We start from the raw sequence: 16,964 nt of genomic DNA, 5'->3' as shown, positions 1-16,964 counted from the left end.
GCCAATACATTAGCTGACGATAATGAATCTTCTGTTCTGAAAAGCATGGTTTAGTTGATTTTTTTAATTTTACTTCAGTGGAGCAGTACCTTGTCTTTTATAGAACAAGTTAGACAAACCATTAATGACAAGAGTGTTAAGGTTAAATATGAAGCAATGCATTCACTTCTCTGAGTGCTATCCATCTTTCCATTTACAGGAGCTTGACAAAAGTACTGGCTTTGTACAACATTTCCTTTAATTACATGCTGCGGGAAACAGGCTTTTAACATAAACATAGTTGCATTCATTTATTCAGCAGTTGCTCTTCAATAGAGCTTAATGGAGAAGGTTTAAATCCTAAATGAGTACACACATCTCTCAGCAGTGTTATGTCAGCCCTGTGCTTTACTTAAAAGCAGTGTTTGACTGCTCATGTAGTTTTTAAAGCTTTTGCCTAATATTGAAGTTAAACGGCCTAAGACAGAACATAGTGTTCCTGGAGTTTGAAAGTGGTTAGTAAAATGTGCTTCTTGTTAGAAGGTAGATAGTTCTGTTTTTCTATCTAATGGTGTAAATCCTTTTACAGTAGTAGGTTTTGGTGTCTTCATACTGTTCATCAGGGGCTTCTGAAAATTTCAGATATTTACAGTAAATAAATGTGTAGACTTGAAGCTGCAGGGGTCTTTTATAAACGTGATGTTAAGGTTTGCCATTTTTCATAAATTTTGTACACCACTGTATACATGGTAAATGTCTTCAGAGGTTATTTTTGATAGATACCTTTAGATGTCCATCAAGTAGATGATATTTGTTGTATTTTATTTTAACCCACTACAAAATTACAGTATGTTTCCAAGGGCTTAGTCTGTTGTTGAATTAGTTTACTGAACATTTCCACATGAGATTCGGATATTAATGGTATGTTTAGGGTTAGTGCTATGGTCTTTATTCATAAATTTGCATAACTTGCCTTCTTTTTAAACTATTTGAAATGTCCCTAGGACTTAGGAAAAAAATTTTCCTGTTTTCAAACTTTTTGCTTTGGAGATTTGGTTTGTGTTCTATTGGGACCGTATTTCTATTTGCTAGACAAATGATGTCATTGTTAAGTTTACCTTGGAAAAGTACTGCATTTTCTAGAGGCCCAGGACTGGTTAGAGACCTCCAATGATTGTGAAGTCCACTTTAACCTTCTGAAAAGAAGCTGTCTGTCAAGCTTCTGATGCTGCTGATTAATTATTTCAGAATATGTTAACTTATTTTGGCAGATCTTTGAGTGAACAGTACTAAGAATTAAATATTTATATTCTTAAGAAATAAAAACTGGGTCTGGGGAGATGGCTCAGTAGGATAAGCGCTTGACTGGCAAATGCAAGGATCTGAGTTCAATCCCCAGTTCCGCCAAAAAAAAAAAAAAAGAGAGAGAGAGAGAAAGAAAAAGAAATAAAAACTTATTTACATACCTCGAATTGTGTATGAAATTGAAATGTCATAATTGTGAATTTTACCCTGTAGTACTTACTGTTAGATTTGTGAAGAATGATTCTGACTGCAGTTTTACACATTTTTCTACGCATTAAAAAATCTGAAACAGTGACACTATTTTAATTTAATAATTACTTGGAAACTTTCATTATAACATTACACATCTCTTGTTAAGAAAAGTGTTTAAGTTTTGGCTGTGAGCTTAAAATAGCTTCAATTATTTTCCACAAGAAATTACTGAATGGGAGCTTTTCTTTGCTCTTCCAGGTATGCTGACAGGAATGAATGAAACCTCTGCCACAATCATCACCACACCACAGAACTTCACGTCCTCGGTTATCCTCCGGAAGGTTGTGAATGTAGCCAACATGGGTGCAGTGCCTTCCGGCCAAGATAAGATACACAGGTGAGCTCACTAACATGCAGCCTGGCCATGACTGTATAAAGACATAATTTCATGTTTTCTGTGGAAATAATTACCACTAAACCTACACATACCATCCTAGTTTCCTGATGTTATATTTGGCTGATGAGTTTGGATTGAGATTCCATCCCATTTGATAGCATCCTTATTACACTGCATGACCTGGAGAGATAAACAGAACACATCCACGTTCCATAATAGCCTCGTGATTTGTAAAGATTCCTTTTATGAGGTGCTTGAGATTTTGTTGACTTCAACTTACTTCCCTGAAAAGCTATTTTAGAAAGTAACGGAGCTGACTCTGGATACTACCTACAGTCTCCTTTACAAAACAAGGACCCCCAAAGGCTGCTTCTAATTAATAACATTGGTTGGGTGCAGCCTCTGTTCTTAGGCCAGGATATCCTCACCACCAAGCCTCTGAAGCATGAGATCCAAGACATTTGTCCCAAAAGGCAGTAGTGTGATTAATATATTGCTTTTATTGTATTAGGAATGTTGGTAGCTTTAAATGATGGTGGAGATGAAACTAATTATACATGCACACATGGCAGGTGTGTAGTCTCTGTGAGCTTGAGGGAATCAATACAAATTACACATACATCTGCATTTAAAGGATGTAGTATAGCAAGGTCCAGAGTTTGATTCCTGATTCCCCCCCTCAAAAAAGAAAAGGTTATATTCTATATAGAGTATCTTATATGATTATCAATTACAGAAAATAAATTTAGGGTCAAAGAGAAGTTCTTCAGGACTGGGGAGATAGCTCAACAACATAAGTGCTTGCCTGGCAAGCAAAAGATCCTGAGATCATTCCCTGGTACCAAAAAAAAAAAGGGGGGGGGGGAGAGATCCTTCAGATTGTTAAAAATTTGTTTTTGTTGTTGTTGTTGTTATTGTTTTCAGTTAGTAAGAGAACAGAAGTGCCATCTATGCTCTCTTTGCTCTTGTTGGACTTGCTAAGCTTGGACATTATAATTTTTTCTTTTTTTTAAATTTTTTTTTTAACATTTATTTAGTGTGTTTGTGTGTGTGTGTGTGTGTGTGTGTGTGGCCAGCTCAGCCCACCAGGGGGCGCGCTGGCTGGCATGTGGTGCTGGGGGATTGAACCGCGGTCCCTGTGCTTTAGACAAGCTTGTTCCAAGTAGGTGCTTTAGACCACTGAGCCATCTCTCCAGCCCTATAATTTTTTCTTATAGGCTTTGAGCTCCTCATCTGTTTGGAAGTAGGTGGCAGGGTAACTACTTCATTTCAAAAGATTGAAATGACATTCTGTTGAATCTGTGGAAGAACACTGGACTTAACTTTAGAAGAGCTGATCTGGTCAGGCATAGTGGCACATGCCTGTATTCCCAGCACTTGGGAGGCTGAGACAGAAAGATAGGTGCCAGTTCAAGGCCAGTCTGGGCTATGTGAGGAGACCCTGTCTAAAAAAAAAAAACACTGGTCTGACATTATTTAGACCTTTCTAACTGTACCAAATATGTGCTAATCAAAAATAGGGGTTTACCTGTGCTTGTGTGTGTTTGAGAGAAAAGGGAAAGCCCTTAAGGTATTCAAGAGATCTGATATTCCATTTTTTCCTTTATGAACAGCCCTGTCACTCACACAGGATGGTGACAAAAGGGAACATGGATAATGTCATTGTACTGGTACTGATAATTCACATTCAGTTTAGCAGACAGTTAATGTTCTGAAGGAACAAAGGGAGCAAGAGCCTTTTTAGTAAAAATATTTTTTTAGTTCTGAGTTTTCTAAGTTTTGTTTGTTTTCTGTTTGCTGAGAGTACTATTTTTTACTTTCCTGGGTGATTTGTTTTAGATCCTTGAAGTTACTGATAGTACTAAAGTACGAACTCTTAACATTTGCCTTATTTAGTGTGAAATTTTACCTAAGACATTTAGTGAGCAGCAGTACTGCAGTGTTGTTTTAATGCTATTGATCGTAATACTTACAAAACAAGGATAATTCTGTACATTCAAACTTCTGGTTTAGCTTTTGGGGTTTAGTTTTGTATTTTGGTTTGTTTGTCTGGTTTTGGGTTTTGGTTTATTGAGACAAGGTTTTGCTGTGTAGTTCAGGCTGGCTTTGAACTTACATGTAGCTCAGGGTGGCCTCGAGCTCAGTAATCCACGTGCCTCAGCCTCCTGAGTGCTGGCATTACAGTGTATGCCGCTGCACCTGGCATTGTTTTGTTTTATGTGGGATTTTTTTTCAAAAACTTTTCTAAAAGCAATGAAAGTCTTACAGTTTTGATTCTTACAAGAAAAATGATCAAATTACCTTCTCAAAGCTAAATAACGTAAACGTTCTTTTTCTGTTGGAAGATGAACTAGGAAGGACACTTAGCACATACGGTAACTCTTCTTATAGTTTGCCTATAACCTGACTTGGTGACTGGGAACTTCATTAATGCCTGGTTAGGTGACTGAACTTAAATTACTGTCAGTGCTCAATTATCCATGCTAATGCAGCGGGTACACGCAAGTAAGAAGCATTTGCACATCTGTGACCTCATGGTGCTTTTCTTTTCTAACTGTAACATCAGTGACCTGGTGTTTGGCTCTGGAGGCTGGGGACGGGGCCTAAGTTCCTATGGGAGAGGTAAATAAAATGCCTGACTGCTGAGGAGCAGGCTAGGCTATCCGCATTTGCTTCTCAGTTCCCACCATACTTACTTGAAAATATTCATATTCATGCTTATTTTTATAGGTAGAATGTGACCATAGTAATGTTCTGAATTTTAGAAAGCATCCAGATAATAAATACCTCATTATTTATATTTTCATACAGAAATCCGTTCCCAAAACAGATTTTTAAAATGAACTATATTAATGTTTTTAAGTGTAGTATTCAGTATTATAATACCCTATATGATCAGTGAGCTTCTGTATATAAGTGTGCATATTATTTGTTAATGAGAAAATTTAAATCCCTATGAAATTTTTAGATAGCTTTTTCTCCCGTGACAGTTGCTTTTTTGAGTTAATGGAGAATAGGAACCAAGACACTTAGTATTTATTTGATTGGTTTAGGATTTTTTAAAAAGCACCAAATATAGAAAGTATCTTGATGATTAGTGTTTTAAGAAATTAAAGGGGGCTGAGGAGATGGCTCAGTAGAATTAAGTGCTTCCCTGGCAAGCACAAGGACATGAGTTCAATCTGTTGTTGTTATTTGAACTTGGAATCAAACTCAGGATGAGCTTGCTAGGCAGGCACCGCACTGCTGAGTTATATCCCTGGCCCAACGTTAAACGTTTTTTTGTTTGTTTTTAATGTAGGGGGAGCCATCATTATTCTTCACAGGCTAATTAAAAAAAATAATAAACTCAACTCAATATAGTACATTAGTCATAATTGAAGCTGCCCCTAAGAGGAAGTCTGGATAGGTCGAACAGCATAGTGTAAAGAATGTCAAGTAATGTGCAACGTACGTTGTTGTGTTTTTGTTTCTAAATATGGAAAAGTGGGTCCACTGTGGGAGGGAAAACAACTAGCACCAAGCTGTGATACTTTTTGGTAACTTCAGTTACAGCTGCCAACACTCACAAAATTTCCATCTTACATGTGTTTTAGCAGTATTGTATTTGTATCATACTCCTATCAGAAATACTGGAGGGGAGAATTTGAGATTGATAGTAAATATATACACACACATTTCTACTGGAGACTCTCAACTATTGCTTTTCTGTGTATTTTTTTCTTTTACTTTCTCACTATTATCTGTTTGACTTTTTCCTAGAAACCTCGATATTATTCAGGTTTTCCTCCTAGAAATGTCAAGGAATCAAAGCTGGTTCTCACTCAGGCCTTTGGGAAAACCCCATAACTACTAGTTTATCTCCAGGGGTATCACATGTATTCTAACACGAGTGTGCAACAAGTTGGCTTACTATGGGCTGAGCAACAGGATTCTTGGTGCATATGCAAACATGAGGCAGGATGAAAAGAGGGTGGCTACATACAAAACTTGCCTCTGCTGTCAGCCTTGAGAAGAACTTCCATAATAACCATCTCATCCAACCCTTCCACTTACAGAGCAAACTCGCAAAAATGCTAATTCAAGATTCTAGAATCCTGTTTGTAGACTTTTATGTATTTCCTAAAAATCAAAGGAATACAGCTTACATTTGCAAAGGGCTCAGTCCAAGTAGATAAAGAATCTTCCCTGAAGAAATACCATGGTCAGTCCACCCAGCTGTGTTTTAAGACAATAACAGCCTGGTTTTGCATGTTCAGAACAATATATAGCTTGCTTATTCATTATACTAACTCTTGCTCAGAGGCAATATTATACACAAAGTATTGTACTATCAGTAACAATATACACTGCAAAGTGCATTTGTAGTTACAAATTAACACAGTGATAATACAAACGAATAAATCCACCCAAAACAGTACCTAAATGAGCTGCAGTTAAAACATAAATTTTTAAATAGCAAAATCATGAAATAAGGTATATGCCATTTATAGATTTAACTTTGAACAAAATATATAATGCATCTGGGAAAGACAAAATCTTTTTATCATTATAACATCTGAATATTACAAAGGAGACACTTGACAGTATTTTACAAGCCTTACAGGCTCTCTTACTTTTAATATGCCCTTAAATGTTTCATCCTTTGAAACTGACAGGAGCAGAAACTACCACCCCTACAAATGAAAAGCAGAACAGCAAACGGGACTCCCAGCTTGCCCCTGGGATAAGAGAAGGGCAAAGAGAGGTGTGCATACACATGACCTGAAGTCGCTCACACACTAATACAAGTCTAAGGTTAAAGTTTTTAATGTGATTAAAATCCTTTTGTCTAGGTTAAGTTCTATCTAACTTTTCTAGATATTTTCATTTTCTTGTTTCTTTTTTTGACACAGCGTCTCAACTAGCCCAGGTTGGCCTTGAAGTTGAAATGATCCTCCTGCCTTAGCCTCCCGGGTGTGCACCACCACACCAGGCCTTGGATCTTTTCTTTTTTAGAGGACTTTCAGTAATCGTTAATATATTCTAACCACTCAGTGAGTAGAGTTTCCATTGTCTGATTTTAGAATAGTTTGTTCCTTTCTTCTACTCCTTTAAATTTACATATGTTTACATTAAATACTACATGAAGACGTGTATAACATAAGAATTTCTAAGACAAAGTAATAATATGAAGTAGGCAGAAAATAGTTCGTAGTACATCAAACAAAAAACAGCCCCAAGTTAGGCAAAATCAGTTCAAGAAGCACAAGTATTAGGAACTCACCTTAGAAACCTGGAGCATTTCCCATATAATAACACTTTCAAAGATGAATTGAGAAAGTGTTTAGTTTTGATTTTTCAAATGAGTGATAGCATCAGAAAGCTGAACAGTCTGCCATGCTTTATCATTGTTTGTGGTGCGTGCTTGCTGTTTGAAAAAGCTGCTCTTTGAGAACAAAACCATTGGAGTTAAGGATATGTGGAGTTATGATCATTGTACCCATCTGCTGCTTTCCAGATTGCAGTTACCACTACGTAAGGAGTCATACAGAAATGGGAAGTATTGTCATCACCAAACATCATCACTAAGTACCAGTGCAGTGGCACATGATTATAATCCCAGCCCTTGGTCAGCTAAGGCAGGAGGACTACAAGTTCAGATCACATCCGAGCAGTTTACAAGACCCTGACTCAAAAAATAAAAGGGATGGTGATGTAGCTCATTGTGAAGGCTTTGGGTTCAGATACCAATACTGAAAAACAAAATCATTAAATAGCTTCATTCCCTGTGTTAGATATTCACACTAAGATGTAAGGTACTTTGCATTGTAAAAATTTTTAAAGTGTATGGTTTAAGTCAATGCTAATAAGCATAAGCAAAGTATTACCAGGGGCAGCATTAGAGATAGCATTATACCATTGTATGAATGGACTCCAAAGGGAAAAGCTACATAACTTTCCTTCCATTAGCAAAATATGAAAAAGGTATTCTAAGGGGAAAGAGTAGAAGGACGACCAATAGAAAACCAGCAGCAGAAAAATTTCCTGTGATCCACTCAGAAAAACCCAGTAAGTGTTAAGGACATTTATATTCTTCTTCTTTCTCTTCTTCCTCTTCTTCCTCCTCCTCCTCTTCCTCCTGTTCCTCCTCCTCCTCTTTCTGTTCCTTCTCCTCCTCCTCTTCTTTTTCCTCTTCCTTTTTTTTTTTTTGAGGCGGGGAGTGTGCTGGGAATTGAACTGAGAACCTTGCATTTGTATCACTGAGCTGCATCCTTTTTCCCAATGTATCTTACTTAGTAGTTTGGACATGTACAGCTTGTGTATAATGACAGTCTTAGTACAATAAATGTTTCACTGTTGCCACTTAAGGCCTTAACTATTAGGAAAATCTGGTGGTATGAATTGAAGAGTGTGTCCGTGGCAGTAAACTTTTAATTTATGAATATTTATGAATATACTTTAGGTAAAATTAAAATCTTGTTATTTAAGTATAAGTAGAGAACAACTTGTTTAATTCTGAACTTTAAACTCATCCAATTAATTGCTGTTATGTAACCATTTAAAAGTTACTAATAGAAGAGATATTATTGTATATTTTCTATCCTAAAAGATATTTGGTACATAATTTCTCTTAGTATCTTCTGGGACCTTCATCTCATGTTTTGGTAGTGGAAGGGTCACAGTCAGAGTTGCATAGTTACTTGTGGTAATGTCTGTAATGTTTCTCTCTTTCCTGTTCTTAGGTTCATTAACTCTTGGGGCACTTTTGGAAAATCATGCAAAACAAATTTTGCATGTCAGACAGCATTCTATGTCTTGGTGCACCATTTTATAAGCCCTTAGACTGCTGTCAGCGTACTTCATCTGTCCTAAAATAAAATTTTATATGAATAGTTGTTGATGGAAAGATCCTAGGCTTAGGTCTTTTCTAGAGTATGAAAGCTCTGCATCTCCAGCACAGCCCAAGAGCTAAGGCTCCCATGTAGTAATAAGACCTTGCTTGGGCTAGCGGGTGTTCACTAGAGGGCAGCACCGCTTTTGATCTTGTTTTCAGCAGCATTTGCCTCAACAACAAATGTAGACCTCAGTTCATTTTCACAGTGAAAATATATTTGTATATTTTGGGAGTAACCAAACTGCAAGCTGGTTTTTACTTAACGTTCTGTATGAAGTTATATTTAATTTCACCATTTATGAAGTAATATCTACAGTGCAGCAGCTTTACTAATAGTAATATATAACTGCTTTTGTGAAAAAGTGAAGAAAGGTATTCTTCTAGGTTAACAATTTTGTAAGGAATCTAAGAGAATGGAATCAGAATTTATTTGTTTTACTATTTGGCTTCCTCTTGTTAACCCCCAGCTCACCCTGTAGCCACTGAACAGGCCTACTGGAAAAGCTCCGGGAGCCCGCAGTACGCCACAAACGTGCTGTGAGCCAGCGCACTTAGGCCATTTAGCTTTCCTGAATGAAGGGAAATGCATTGCTGACCTGCTTGGCTAGAAAGTAATTTTTATACCATCTGTAAAGATTAGAATAGAAATTAGTGAGTCCTGATTTACGATGATAGTTTATTTTTGGTGCTAACAGTTCTCATCTCAGTGTTAGAGGAAAGCACTACAGCATTGTTGGGCATTTTTTAAAATAGAGAAAAAAATGTTTAAATTCTTTAATCATTTGTATATTTTTTTCTATTGATGGGCTTGAGTTTAAAATGCAATTTTATAGCCAACAAAAAAGAATTTTTTAGAAATTACAAATTCTCTGCCAGTTTAAAATGTTCTGTTGTATTAATTCAAGGTAATGAGAATTTATAATTTTAAATCCTTTGGAAAATAATGCTCCAAATCATCCTGCTTTGGTATTTATGTTTAAGTAGCCTATTCAAACCAGTATTTCCAACATACAGTGATTGTGTGACTTCATTACACATTTGTCAACTTTGGACTAATTATTTTTATACAGCGAGGGCAGGGCACTGCATCTTGTGATCGTCTTTCTTACTAATAGGATTCTGTCTGCTTCAGCAGGCAGTAATTGAAGGCTTCATGTACAGAGTAGGAAAAAAAGTTTTAGCCTGACTGGGCCATTGTCACAGCTTCTGGTAACCAGCAGAACAGAAAGCACAAGAAAATTGAACTCAGAATAGAAAATCAGAAACCAAGAAGACTATCCAAGAGAAGAAAAAGCATGTCCTCAAGCTGTTGCATTAAGTATAGCAAATCTGATTCTGCAAAAGAAATTTTGTTTGTGAATACTCAGGGGTTATATGCAGCCTCTCAGATAAAAAATGTGAAGTTCATGTGGTGCTGTATTTTAATTGTTAGCACAATGGCGTTTGCTGTAGGACTTCTCCTTTTGACAAAGAGCACGTATAGTCTTGCAGCCCATTTCTTACAAATCAAAAAACTAATAGGGAACATGTATTCAAATGTGTTGTTATTTGACCAGTTTCATAATTCTGACAATAGTTAGGACAGAATAAGAAGAATGAAACATTTTTTCCTTAGCTATTACAACTACTGATATCTTTTTCTTAAATCTTAAGAATTAACAGTTAAGTGTCATTTGCTAGAGATAAACAAAACGACATTTACTAAGACCAAATGCAGATGTATCCAGTTTTACCTTCTCAGCTGAACACTTAGTAGTAGAGTAAAATGAAAATTATGAAAAATATCCTGATGGTATCCTTTTAATAGTGTGGAACCCGTCACACATAAGCAATACATCTTTAACTGTCACCCATTTATTTGTTCTCATTTGTGTTGTTACTAGTTTTCGGGGTTGATTGGTCTCTAGGTCATCTCTCCTGTGTTACAGCTCCATTCAAAAAGGCTGTGCATCTTTCATTTTTGGTGATTTTTCAGGGACCAAGGGGAAGAGGATATTTAAAATTACATGAATCTTTAGAAGCAGGAATTAAAAATGTGACAGAGAATCAGTTTGAGATACTTTGAATTGCAGAACACTAAAGCCAAGCACATAGTTTCATTTTGTTTTTTAACAGTTTTTATCATAACACAAATGTGTCTGGTCTGCAGACCATAGGCTACCTATGCAGAGAACTTAAAAGTTACAAATAATTGAAAATCCTCAATACTTGATTAAATTATGGGATGGTATCATTATTTTGTTCTCTGTATTATTTTTTCCATAACTTTGTTTTATATGTTTTTTAAATTAGAGTTCATTGGTACATTTTAAATACACATAGAGAGATCGCATTCATCATAGAAGCACACAATCTTTAAAGGGAAAAATTTTCTGAACATACTAGATTATATACATATTACATAAATAAAAGCCTTTACTTTACTTGTTGACTGATAGGAAGTAGTGAGGGTATTTTTGTATGTATGAAGGACGTATGTGACCCAGAGTATTCTGAGTTTAGGATGCTACCCCGCCTTCACTGCTGTGTGTCTCTGAACAAGTGTCTCAGCTTCTCTGGGCCTTCTTGCCTTGTTCCTTGCTGGAATCTACCTGCCCACAGAGCCATACTGAATGTGAATGGGCTACTCAGAACTTGGCACCACACACATAGCAAGCAGTTAATAAGTGGTGGCTGCTATTATGAATGATGAAAGCTGTTCATGCCTGCAGAAAAATGTGTGGCGTCATGGGGTTTTACTTCAAAGCCAAGCATGGGGATCTGTGTCCCCCATGAAATTTAGTGTATAACCTGTATTTCTTACATTAAAAAACAACCTATTGGTGCCGGGGAGATGGCTCAGTAGGATAATCGCTTGACTGGCAAACACAAGGATCTGAGTTCAAGCCCCGGTTCCCCCCCAAAAAAAAACAACCTATTACTAATTCTTTCTGTAACTATCAATAAAGTCTATGTTAGAACATGGCTATTCAGAAGCTCAGTGATCAATAACTTCATGGAAGTAGCTTTTGCTTTCCATGAACCAGAATGCTGTTTCCCCATTAAATGCATCCTATTGGAACTGTGAAACGAGTGTCAGGGCATCTGATCTGTCTCCTGTTCTAGCAGTGTTTCCGCCATGCGCGGCCACCAGAGCAGAGCCCTCTAGCCAAGGCAGCTTCCACACCAGCCAGTAGAGTTTGTTGCTGTGCTGCCTTGCTTAACACATTCCCTCTCCAGGGTAAGCAACTGCCTTTTCCCTTTCTCGCCCCTATTCTTTATAGCACTAGAACTTTGTGGCCATAGGACTTCAAAAACATATGGGAAATACTGTTTATTATTCTGCACTGAAGTTGACATTTGTCTTTACCAAGTTTGTATGATTGTAGCAGTGACTTCACAAGATTTTAATAAAAAGACAATGTGCCTTGGGGCTATATAACCCTGAAATTCAAGCAACAGTGCTTTTGTGTTTCTATTCAGCCTTAATCTCTTTCCCTGTGGTCCCAAGACATAAGTGTTAAGTAAACAAAAGAACTAATAAGACTCTTGTTTACATAATTATACCCTGTCAGAAATAGGGACCTCTGCTGAAATATTTGTTGAATGAATTACAGATGTATTGACCAAAGCGGTGAGAACAGTTGCATAAATGAACTGGAATATAATACTACCTCATATCCTTTGATGACATAATTGAACCAAATGGAGAAGCAGCATTGTTTTAGGAAGCCTAAGAACCTTAAAATTTTAGACCAAAAAAGTGCATAAACCAGTAAGCAGTGATAAAAGAGAGAGGTTCATTTGGGGCTGGAAATCTTTGTGTTCTCTCAAAAATGCACTGAGCTATCTCCCCACCCTCAAAGATGATATTGAAATACCAAGTTTAGTTCCAAATCTTTCATGTGTAGGTCCAAAAGCAGACAGAGATGTGTATGGTGAGAGCTTTCGAAAACCCTCTTTGAATCAGGACTCTTTATAGTCCTAAACTGCTTCTCTCAGTAGGAAAGCTGTTCTTTGAGTTCTTATGATTTTTAAGCATATTTGAAAAATGAGTAAGAAGGTTTCTAATGCACTTTGTCAACAACTCATTAGCAAACATTTTAAAATAACTTCATAGTGTTGTTAGTATTTTCAATTTAGTGAGATTAGCTTATTTGTTTTGCTTTTGGTGCACTATTCTAATTATTGTTGGAAAACTGATTTTCATGGTTCTATTTAGGCCAAAAAATGCCTTGTTAGATTTCAAAAAATGAATTTAAGATCTAGATGTCATTTAAAAAAAAAAAAACTCAAAAAAGAAATTACTTTTCATTTAAAGAGAATCTGTTTCCTGCTTAAGTGGCTAATATTTTAATTAAGTTGGGAGTGAAGTTTTTCTGAGTGTCTCTGATCAACTCCCTCTTTTATGTTGATGATAATTAAACAGACCTCCGAGGACGGCGTGGCTCTGTGCGGGGGCCTGTGCTAATTGTCAGGCAGGAGACACTGACCAGTTGGTTTGCTCTTGAATCGTCCACAGCTTGCTGTCAGCGCGGCCGTTTTATTTTTATGTATTGTGAGCTGTTGTCAGGGCTAACTGGGTGCCATTGTGGCTGGAGATGTTGCGCAAATTGAGGCAGATGGCTCAGATTCAGACACGTGTCACACAGAAAGGGGAAAGGGGATTGGCCCTGCAAAGTGGGGTCACAGCAGGTCACAGACCTGCTCTACACTTGTTAGTGTTTTCAAAAGCGCATGGGCAGCAACTTTGTTTTTCTCCAGTCATCCCTGCAATCAGACTCCCTCCCTGCAAACTGTGGACCGTGCTCATGTGAAAAACGCAGGCCTGGGAGGCCCCATCCCTGTCCCCAGTGTGTCTGGGGCTCCACTGTGCAGGCAGAATGAGTTAGCGGGATTGACAGAAGTTCATTGTGCCTCCAACGGCTTTTTAGTCAATTGCAGTGCTTAAAAGGCTAGTTTTGCTTTTAATTCCATGTAATTGGTAGATTCTTCATGTCTCGGAATTTAGCAATAGAGCATTAGACCTCAAGTTTCCTCTATTATATTCTAAAAGCTGAAGGGAAGATCTAATGTTCCAAACCCTAGAAAGAGGGCTCAAGACAGAGGCAAGCGTGAGGTTGCACTTGGCTGTCACGTGGTATGGTATTGTGTCATCATTAACAGCGGAGATTGAATTTGAGTATTTTTCCGTGAGTGAATTCATTGAGCTTAGTAAGAATTTCATAATGTGCATAAAATTATCTAACTTATTGCATAATCATTTTTAGATATGAGGAATTAAAATTCCAAGCTCTTAGCATGCCTTAAAACTAAAAATATACTGTCTTACTTTAAATATCCCTGTAGATGGTGAAATGTTAAATATTAAATGAATGTTTCCCAAATACATCATAATGGAGAACTATCCATGTGTATTTGTCATTCCAGCTAGTAAATAACATAGAATTCCTTTTCCTATTCTGGTTTTAAAATGCACTAAAATTACCTGCTTGTGGTAAACATGGGCTGGACAGTTTATTAATTTTTTTCAGAATGCTTGGCTTTTGGTTTTTGGCAGAAGGGAACCTGCAATAAATTATTTGACTAAAGAAAAAAAGAGTATTTGAAGCCTATTTGAATTTATGCTGTCTCCCTTTTTTTACCCTCATTATAAAAGGTCTTTTTTCCCCCCCTTCCAGGTTTGCAGCTAAAACTGTGCACAGTGGGTCATTGATGCTAGTCACAGTGGAACTGAAGGAAGGCTCCACAGCACAGCTTATCATAAACACTGAGAAAACCGTGATTGGTTCTGTTCTACTGCGGGAGCTGAAGCCTGTCCTGTCCCAGGGGTAACCTGCTTACATCTGGACTTCAGAATCTGGCACACAACAAAAGTGCCTGGCATCCACTACTGCTGCCTTTCATTTATAATAATAGCCCTTCCATCTGGCAGTGGGGGAAGAATACACTCTTGACATTCTTGTCTCCTGCTTTAGAATGCTAGTGTGTATCCATCATGTATGCAGCGCTTTCCCCCTTTTCGCTTTGCTAACCAAAGAACATATATTTTACTGTCAGTTATTTTAACTCTTGAATCCATGTGGCATTTTCTCTGTCCTATTTCTTTTGGCCTCCTCATCTTCTTCTTTTTCAACAGTGATAGACATAAATCAGATATTTAAAGTCCTTTGGAAATCATCTTTTCTTCAGCTGTAAGCCAGAATTAGCAAACAAATAGTGTAAATGGCCTCTCAGCTTGGTATACGAAAATGAGATCGCATACTTCTTAGATGCAAAAACATGGGCTCTGCAAAATTTTGTTCTTTGAATTTCCTGATATTTGTGATTAGTTATTGACAACTGTCATTGCGAAATTATCTCAACATAAGATAAATAAATTAGTATATGAATAGCATTTGTCTTTGCATTTTTAATGAGAAACTATCATCCTAAAATCCGTATGCTGAGCTTTCTTTATTCTAAAATAAATATAGTGAGTGTGAGTGTTGGCTTATCCAGAGAAATAGTGGAATTTAGTCAAAGCAAGACCACTTTTATACCAGGAGAGTTTCTATTTGTGTTACAGAATAGTTTTCCAGGAGACAGCCTAGTGTGTTTAATAACAATAAAAGCCTTCATGGTATAAACTGTCTGTACACTTTTGATCCGTTAGTGGGGTGTGATTATAATACCTGTTACACCTGCTCAATAAACTTTTTGAATTTTTTTCTTTACAAATCTTGGTGCTCAGTTTTGATTTTAAAAAAGTATGTACCAGTGCATACTTAGGCTTAGAAATGTGAAGAGTACTTCTGTGATCCACATATTAACTTCTTTCCCTAGCATGTTTATTTTATTTGCTGACTGAGGCAAGTTACTGTTTTAATTAATATTATTCTATAATCAGAACATTTTTCTAGCATTTTGTGCCTTTTTAATACCAGTTGAAACTTTATTTGCCTTCCTGATAAAAAGTAATGGCCTGTGGGGACAGTGGTTCTCTCTGTTGAAAGCCTTATTAGTAATGGCTGGTTTGGGATTGTATGATTTGGCTAGAGACCTGGCCTCGCTGTGTAGCCAGGTGACCTGGCTCTTGTGGGGCTAAGCAGTCCGTTGGCCTCAGTCCCCCATGTAGCTGAGATTTTAGGCACATGCCACATTTCCTATCATTAATAATTTTTTTAAGTAAACAGGAAAATAATAAATACCAAAAACTTTATAGGTTGTAATCAGAAGTAAGAATGCAAAACATTCTTGGAACATACACATTAAGGAAACCAAAACAGACTATGGAAAAATTAAGTTTTTAAGCTTGAGCACTGAAAGCAAGAGTAAACAAGACTGAAATGTTTCTGCTCCTGCAGTGTGGCAGTGAGTCTGAAGAAAGTGCAGTCACATGCACTTTAACAGCGTTTCTGTCTGCTGTGGGCCACCAGCACCACAGTGGTCTCGCGATGTTCACAGAGCTGTGGACTCGCCGCATGTCTCCACATCACTAAGCAGCACATGCTGGAGCCTCATCTGCTGTGCTTGTCCTGACACCAGAAATACCTCTCTCCTTGTGGTCTGTTGGCTTCTTCGTTGTTAGGCCTGTTCCTTGGGGATTTAGAACTTTGGCTTTTAAAGATATTTTAATTGGTATATACTGGTGATACATAATGAATATACTCATTGTGGGATATTGGTACATATACATGTTACTTTTTTTTTTTTTTTTTTTTTTTTTTTTTTTTTGGTGGTGGTGGTGCTGGTAGTGGTAGGTTTTTTGAGACAGGGTCTTACTATGTAGCCCAGGCTGGCCTTGAACTTCCAATCCTCCAGCCGCAGACTCCCAAGTGCTGGGATTACTGGTGTATGTTACCACACTTGACACATACTACATCTTGAACTTTGGATTTTTAGATAACTTTTCCAGCCACGCATGGTGATGCAAGTCCCATGCTACTGTCAAGGCTTATGCAAGAGTACCACAAGTTCAGGCACCACTGGTTGACTTACCATTTAGATACTGCCTCAAACTAAAAAGGGCCAGGGATACAGCTCAGTACTCGTGCTGCGGGTTCAGTTACCAGTAACAAATTTACACAAAACAAGGCAGACTAGCTTTTCTGACAAAAACTATACTCACTGGTATCATCAAGCAGAGAAAAGTACACGTTATGACATAGGTTTTACTTTTCTTAAATTAGGCCACTCATCTTTGAAGATAGGTGATACATTTGTATTTTCTTAAAGAAAATTTCAGTGGTTTTT

The 16,964-nt window shown here is 37.3% G+C and overlaps 1 protein-coding gene across 1 annotated transcript in view; it reads left to right on the top strand.

The window, feature by feature from the left end:
• Ap3b1 (adaptor related protein complex 3 beta 1 subunit) overlaps nt 1–15,126 on the top strand; it is a 294,655-nt gene extending 279,529 nt beyond the window's left edge. Inside the window, exons 26-27 of the mRNA XM_004645731.2 lie at nt 1,735–1,873; nt 14,411–15,126. Coding sequence (XP_004645788.1) covers nt 1,735–1,873; nt 14,411–14,564 — 293 coding nt within the window. The 3' untranslated portion in view covers nt 14,565–15,126. The remainder of the gene's footprint in view (nt 1–1,734; nt 1,874–14,410) is intronic.
• The last annotated feature ends 1,838 nt before the right edge of the window (nt 15,127–16,964 follow it).

This window comes from Octodon degus, unplaced genomic scaffold (genome assembly GCF_000260255.1).
Source record: "Octodon degus isolate 3935 unplaced genomic scaffold, OctDeg1.0 scaffold00238, whole genome shotgun sequence".
Lineage (NCBI taxonomy): Eukaryota > Metazoa > Chordata > Mammalia > Rodentia > Octodontidae > Octodon > Octodon degus.
This window is presented reverse-complemented; position numbering and strand designations above follow the sequence as displayed.